This window comes from Pangasianodon hypophthalmus, chromosome 8 (genome assembly GCF_027358585.1).
Source record: "Pangasianodon hypophthalmus isolate fPanHyp1 chromosome 8, fPanHyp1.pri, whole genome shotgun sequence".
In the NCBI taxonomy this organism is placed as follows: domain Eukaryota; kingdom Metazoa; phylum Chordata; class Actinopteri; order Siluriformes; family Pangasiidae; genus Pangasianodon; species Pangasianodon hypophthalmus.
The window spans coordinates 13,966,375-13,974,016 of record NC_069717.1 but is presented as its reverse complement, the minus strand read 5'-3'; the positions used below and the strand labels follow the sequence as shown (position 1 = coordinate 13,974,016).

At 37.6% G+C, this 7,642-nt stretch overlaps 1 protein-coding gene across 1 annotated transcript; it reads left to right on the top strand.

Moving 5' to 3' along the window:
• Window positions 1-504: 504 nt before the first annotated feature.
• On the top strand, window positions 505-3,975 carry tspan36 (tetraspanin 36). The gene is made up of 8 exons (XM_026930013.3): window positions 505-693; window positions 1,891-2,082; window positions 2,227-2,301; window positions 2,503-2,598; window positions 2,719-2,859; window positions 2,996-3,079; window positions 3,220-3,297; window positions 3,551-3,975. The coding sequence occupies exons 1-7, from the start codon at window positions 634-636 to the stop codon at window positions 3,292-3,294; spliced, it is 723 nt and encodes a 240-aa protein (XP_026785814.1). The 5' UTR covers window positions 505-633; the 3' UTR covers window positions 3,295-3,297; window positions 3,551-3,975.
• The last annotated feature ends 3,667 nt before the right edge of the window (window positions 3,976-7,642 follow it).

The window sequence follows — 7,642 nt, the reverse complement described above, 5'->3', positions numbered from 1 at the left end:
GTGTGTTTCCACCTAGCGTTTGGTCGAGGAACTGCATGTGGAAACGGGCTCGTCTCAGAGCGTCAGTAAACACAAACTCGGAAGTGGGCGTGTTGCCAGATATTTCAATCCAGCTCTGTTTCGATTCACGCCGCGAGAGGCGCTATTTATATGAAAATATATTTAATTTCAACTAAAACAATTTACTTATAACCTAAACCTATGGGTAAATGATCCCGAATCATGACAAATAGACTTCTGAACTTTTCAGCCAGCACTAGGTTATCTCACATCCTTTCTCTTATCTAGGCGTGTTACAATATGAATCTTACATATTGTCTAAGTGAATTGGGATACTTCTTCACGTAGCTTTTTATTTAATTTACATTATAAGTCATTTGGTGAAAAGTTTATCAGGGTCATTTCAATAGTCATTATGTTGAACTTTAAAAGCCTGGATGGCTTAGGGAAATATTGCGTAGATATGGGGTGTGTTTGTGGGGATTTTCTGAGAATGCCTGGCAACCTTGAAGGCCAAACAAGCGTCGATATAGAGGCGTGTAAAGGCCGTGTTCGTTTACAGAGCAGAGCAGAGCAGGTTATTTAGACAGGCATAAACTTCAGGTTTATTTTTACGGGTAACCTACAGCAGACATGGACTGCGGAATTTTAGTATCTAAGACCGTCCTTTTGCTCATCAGTCTAATATTTTGGGTGAGTACCTTCTCGTAAAGCTAGTTACTGTAGCAAATGAAACGGTAGCTAATACACTCACATGCTAATATGCGCCTAAAATGTTTGACGGTTTACCAATAAATCTCAGCGCTGTTTATATATTATATTATATCCGTGGGCTAGATTTGGAATAGATTTCCTCAAATTGTCTTTAAATTCAGTGACCACAGAAATCAGTACAGCTGTCTGGCTCAAAATAAACACTTCATTAGTGGTGTGCTAGCTAGCTATAGTAGCTAGCTAACGTTACTACAATATTGTTGCTATTATAGTGAAGTGTAATAGGTGTGTTTTTTGTTTGTTGGCACAAAAAGAAAGGATTCTGATAATAACACACCGAGTTTAGCTTCTTCAGTTCTGCTTTAGTGTATGTTTGGTCTTATTTCCGTGTAAATTTCATGACGTAATGCTAGCTGACTGTTTTGTTGCTTGATAACACTGTGAAAAAGTTTCAGGTGCTTTTTATGGCTCCTTACCCAGTAAACACGCTTTAAAAAGTCCTGCTGGAGCCTGTAAAGAGAACTGATACATGATGAGTGAGTATTAGTTCTCATGGTCAGCTTCTTTCAAGCAGAACTGATCCCTGGCTTTTTCTAATCAGAGGGTTAAAAGTGCAACTTTCTATAATAGTCACGTTTTTTGTCACCAAACATGTTCCATTTAGTGACAAAATAGTTTTACTAAAATAAATGTTTCACTCTTAAAAAATTTTTTAAAAACCTTGTTATTGTATGACAAAAATTAGGAACTTTAAAAAGGAATATCTATAAAGATCAAATTATACTAAGAGCTCCCTTTACTTCATTTTCCAGCTGATTTTGTAGGCCTTTAGGGCTTTACGCTGATATCTGAGGCACAAGACCAGAGTTCCATTGAAGATTAGAGGAGCAAAGTTACTCTCAGTCTCATGACTGAGATCTGGGGCTTGCTGTAAGAGAACGAACTAGGTCATGTGGTGTTTGGGTGAACCAGCTGACCCACACATTTCAGGCAAAATAGCAACTATTGCATTATTATTGTAGATCAGTCTTTCACCCGCAAATGGCATTGGAACATATTCGGACCAGGGCATGCATGTGTGTGTTTGTCATACAGCCATTTCACAATATGTCACATTATATATATTAACAGAAATTGCTCACATTGCTCTTTTTAATGTTACATGTCTTTTTCCAGGCTGCAGGAGCGGCTCTTGCATACGTCGGCTCTTTTGTCATAAACAGCTACAAGACTTTTGACGACTTCAGAGTTGACAAATACACCGTTATCCCTGCAACCATCATTCTTGGTTTGGCCGTGGTGATGTTCATCATAGGTACAATTGGCTGCTGCGCAACGCTGAGGGAGTCTAAAATCGGCCTAGGCTTTGTGAGTATGGGACTTTCCAGTAATGTGTCTCTAATAGGATGTAAATAAAAGCCGCAGCACTTTGAGTTTCAGTTTTAAAATAAAATGGAGAAGTAAATTGTTTGAATGCTTCTTATATTCATGTGTGTTTTGTTTTGCATGCAGTTCCTACTCATCCTTTTTCTGATATTTGCTGCGGAGGTCGCTGCCATTGTGTTTGGCTTCATCTACAAAAGCAGGGTGAGTTTTCCTGTTTTGATAATTGCTCTTTTATAAGCACGGCACAATTTTGGGGTCTACTTTAGTGATTGTAGTTTGGCATTTAGTGACATTAGAATTCTAGGGTTTTATCTCCCAGTCATTCCTAACCCTGGTAGAAGGTTGTAATACTAAGGTCACAATTTCTCTTTGGATGATTTATGACTGTGAATATGCTGACAGATAAGTGGAGACTTGGAAAAACCAATGATTGAAGTTTTTGAGAAGTACAATGGCGATAATTCTGAAAGCCGGGCAGTGGATTACTTGCAGACTCAGGTAAACAGTTATTATAATTAGGTGTTATTTAAAATATAATTTAAAAACAACAGAATGGCTTTACATTTTTTTTTCCTCATTAATGTGCCACGTGTCTTTCTGTCCTCTCTTTTCTTACAGCTGGAATGTTGTGGGGTGCACAACTACACTGACTGGTTAAAATGGCAATGGTTTATTCATAACCATACTTTGCCTCTGTCATGCTGCAAAGCAAACATCACCACCTGCACGATCGACCACCCAGAGCTGTTGAATAAAAGCGTTAGTAGAACTTCAAAAACATAATATTTTACACATTATACTATAATGATCTCAACAATTACTGTATTTTTATATTTTGGTGAGAAGTTATGTTCTTTGTTCTCAACCCTGCAGTTAAATCTCTGTGTATTTATAGGGATGTGAAACTAAACTGGAGCAGCTGCTGCAGCGTGTGCTGATTTATGCCATATTGGTCATCTTGGGATTCGCCATCATAAAGGTATGTTAGGCCCATAATTTGTACCCCACCTGTGCCAAATCTATTATGTTCAGTTCACAGTTACTGGTAATGGTGTAGTACTTTGTGTGGGTATATTGTAGGAGCTGTTGCATTTGTATTGATTTCTTTCTTTTCTTCAGTTCCTTGGCATGCTCAGCGTTTGTGTGATCGGCTGCCGAAGCTCCAGAAATGACTACCAGCCATTATATGCATAAAAGGTTCGGTAAAGCGCTTCAGCTTCTTCGTTATCAATATAGAAAAAAAGTCTGACGTTTCTCATAACCTCAGCCACTTCACACATGCTTGTTTTTTGTCCTTTTTACTGGTACAGTATGTTGAGTTTTATTGTAGTTTTTGAGTAGATAAGCGAGAATCTCACTAAAGTATAGGGAAATTGTAGGAAGCAACTCATTAATTGCAAAAACCTTTGTGAAAGGACAAAAATGCAGTATTTTCTTTTCTTTTTTTTAGGTGACATTCCTACCTTTTGGTTGACTGTTGTGCCTTAGACAGTGCACCTTACTATGTGTTTTTCCCTTAACTTTCCTGAATCACACTAGCATGTACTTTCCTATGATTTTAAATTCAAACAGTAAAGGGAGTTCTACCAGTTGCCTGAACTGACTTCTTAAAAAATTTTATAAGCACTGAATGGATTGTGATTTGAAGTTTAAGTGGATAAAAGTTTTAGTCTATAAGTGTTTATGTAAATGTCTAAGTATGTAACACACTGTATGTAATGATGCATTTTTCATGTTTAGTTGTTGAACTGGTCATGATTTAGTGAAAATATTTTTGCTGCAAAAGCTCTTAAGCATCAGAGATCACATGTTAAATGCTGAGTTTTAATTGCGTTGACAATGAAATAAATTAAATAAAAGTCTTAAATTGAATAAGTGTTTGTGACCATTTTAATCTTTTTTTTTTTTTTAAAAGCACCACTTTTCAGTTTAACTTCTGTGGAAGTTTGTGCATTCAGTTAAATTCTAGGGGAGGAAACATTAGGTGTTATCTATGTAATGGTGAAATTTTGAACATCCTGTTGCCTGAGAATGTGTTGCAAGAGATCAGAGGTTAATTAAGCCTTTATTGCTGCTCAGTTCAGTAGATATCTGTTGGAGAGAGTGTCAATATGCAACACAATGCAGATGACAGTTTTTTCTTTCTAGACTACTGTTATTTCCTGTGCAACCAGATGACAAAATGATGTTCAAATTGTCTTTTTTCTGTAACCTTATGATCCAGTATGCATTTGATAGAAATAATCCATAATAATTTACGCAAGGTGAAGTATGCATTGTTAGGTTGAATAAGAATAAATGTGCAAAGAATCTCGTGCAATGTCTATTTAAGTGTAGTAACCCATAAATATGTACAATATTGTATTTACATTTTTTTTTTTTAAATAGAATGACCAGCAGATGGCGGAATTTGTTTGTAAAAATGAAGAAATGTGCTCATACTGGTGTAATTGGTGAAAGATGTGATGGTGTATATAACAAATTTTACGTATACAGTTGGCAAGGCCAAGGCCATTGTACACTGAAGACATTTAACATTTAGGGTTGAGATCAAAGGATGAATATGAGAGGATGGATCAGAATTTCAGATTTCATTTCCTGATATTTACCTCTAGATGTGTTAAGCAACTTAGAACATGGCACCTTTTGGTAGCAGACTACCCAATGTTTAGGTGAGCAAAACTAATGGAACCGATTGTCTTAAAGTAAGTAACCATTCATATTTGGTTGCATATCCCTTGCTTGCAATAACTGAATCAAGCTGGTGACCCACTGATATCACCAAACTGTTGCATTCTCCTTTGTGATGCTTATGATGGCTCATTTCTGTATTTTTTTTAATGAATTCCAATCTGGCCTTCCGATTCTTATTGCTGATGATTGGTTTGCATCTTGTGGCATGGCCTCTATATTTTTGCCCTCGAAGTCTTCATCTTTGATGGTGGATTGTGATGCCTTCACCCCTGCCCTGTGGAGGTTGTTGGTGATGTCACTGACTGTTGTTTCAGGGATTTTCTTCACAGCTCTCTCAATGTTTCTGTTATCAACTGCTGTTGTTTTCCTTGGCCAACCTGTTTGACGTCTGGTTGTTAGTACACCAGTGGATCCTTTTTTTCTTTTTTTTTTTCCCAGCACATTCCAAATTCTTGTATTGGCTATGCCCAATGCTTGTGCAGAGCTATTAACTGTTAAAACAATCAACCTGTCAGTCACATCTTCCAATATGTTTGATCACTTGAAAAGTGGGTGGGTTCAAACAAAAGGTGCCATGTTCTAAATTGTTTAACAAATGCAGATGTAAATATAAAAGTCGTTCAACACATCTAGATGTACATATTGGGAAATTAAATCTTAAATTATCATCTATCGTCTCATAATCATCTTTTGACCTCAAACTCAAATGTCTTGACTGCCTGAAATCTGGAACCCACAGACATCCCCAAATGCTGAGTTTACTTCCTTGAGATGCTTTGCCAGGCCTTTACTGCAGTCGCCTTCATTTGCTGGTTGTTTGGGGGTCTTCCTGCCTTCGGTTTTGGGTTGGCTTGAGGCCATCCAACATTTAAGAATATTTAATTTCTTAAGATGCCTCAAAAAGCTCTTGGGTTGCTTTTGCGGTATATTTTGGGTCATTATTCATCTGTACTGTGAAGCACTGGCCTAGCATTTGACTGAATCTGAGCAGAAAGTAAAGCTCTATACACTTCAGATTTCATCCTGCTGCTTCTGTCAGCAGTCACACCATCAGTAAACACTGTTGAGCTAGTTCCATTGGCAGCCGTACATGCCCATGCCATGACACTGTCTCCACATGTTTGACAAATGATTTGGTATACTTTGGAACATGAGGCCACATCTGACTATACTTATCAGTCCAATTGTCCAATTACTTTTGAGCCTGTGAAAATGGAGGGACGCTGTTTTAAAAAAATTAAAAAAAAAAAAAAAAAAAAAAAAAGCTGTAATTCCTAAATGATTAATGCAATATATTTTTAAACCCCTTGAATTAAAGCTGTATGTCCACACTTCAATCACACCTTGCTTCATTTCAAATCCATTGTGGTGTTGCACAGGGGCAGTATTACAAAATTTGTGTCACTGTCCAAATACTTATGGACCTGACTATGAATGTATGTATGTGTGTGTACATACAGTACATACATATCCATACATACACAAACAGCTTCAATCTTGAGCTTGCGTTACTGCTTATGTGGAGTTTTGTATCTTCCCAGGTTCCTCACACTACAGGTTCCTAACCCTGGTCCCTGCCCTGCTGCTGATTAGCTGATTATTTGAATAAGGTGTATTGGGAGCAATCAAAACACTAAAACATACAGGATAGGGGGTATACTAGGACTAGTGTTGGGAACTTTTGCCTCACACTGTGTGTATGTGTGTGTGTTTCATTTCCTGTGAGTGCCTGACATGCCACTGATGGTAGATTCCCACTTTACACCCAGGACAGCTTTCAGATCTATCAAAACCCTGACCAGGACAAAGTGGTTACATAAATTGATATATTTCTGTAAAGCTGCTTTGTGACCATGTCAATTGTTAAAAGTGCTATACAACTAGAATTGAATTGAATTGTTACAGAAGGTAAATGAATGAAACTAATCCACTTAATTTAGCTTGATTAAAATAACGTTAGTATAAGTGAATTTCCCAGCAATGTGAACAAAAACTATTTTATTACTCCTTTCTTACATGAACTGAAATCTAGGTTTTCCTTTAAACATCCTTTCCAAATCATATCTAGATTTATGATTCCCAGGCACCGCCTACATGTGTATTAAGTACACATATGTTTGAGTACTGAATAAAAGCATACCATGGCATAACATGGCCCCTATCTTGTTGCATCCCACACTGTGAAACCATGTAATAGAGTCTCTGTACAGTTGTGGCCCAGTCACAGGAAAGCTTGAAAAGTCCATTGCAGGTCACTCCCACAGAGAGCATACTAAGCAGTTTGAAGAACGAAAATTCAGACCAGTTCTTCATTTATTTATTCCTCCTTGGCAGCACACTGTGCAGTAACCTGACCCTTCTGATGATGAGGCACTGGGAGAGCAGCCAGCTCTCCTGCTGGCCATTCCACGGACTCTGCATCCATGCAGTCGAGCATAGCTGATCCGTCAGTGTCCTGCCTGACTCCTCACTCTGACTAATCTTGGACATTTTTCCTTTGGAATGACTATATTGGAAAAGGCAGCACTTAGTATTAGCAGATTCGGATTTCTGAGAAACTTGCCTTACCAGAGTTGTAAAAGTAATGCAGACTAATCCTTACATCTGTCTAAACATAAGGCTTTGCTAAGTAAATTCAGAAGAGGAGTTCCCTTACTAAGACACAATGAGTTCCCTTACTAAGACACATTAATGGCTGATGATTAGGTTTTTGCAAATAATTTATATATATATATATAAGGAACCCATCCTTTTCTGGGTGACACCGGATTATACATGATTACACAATACAGTTGTACAAAGAAAAGACAAACAGTACAAAGTGTGTTAAATTGATGTTTGTTATGAC

Bases quoted from the DNA above. Each gene is read 5' to 3' on its own strand.
- tspan36 (XM_026930013.3), top strand. From the start codon at position 634: ATGGACTGCGGAATTTTAGTATCTAAGACCGTCCTTTTGCTCATCAGT. The intron at 2,599-2,718 runs GTAAACAGTTAT...CTTTTCTTACAG, and splicing joins TGGATTACTTGCAGACTCAG to CTGGAATGTTGTGGGGTGCA. The intron at 2,860-2,995 runs GTTAGTAGAACT...GTGTATTTATAG, and splicing joins CAGAGCTGTTGAATAAAAGC to GGATGTGAAACTAAACTGGA.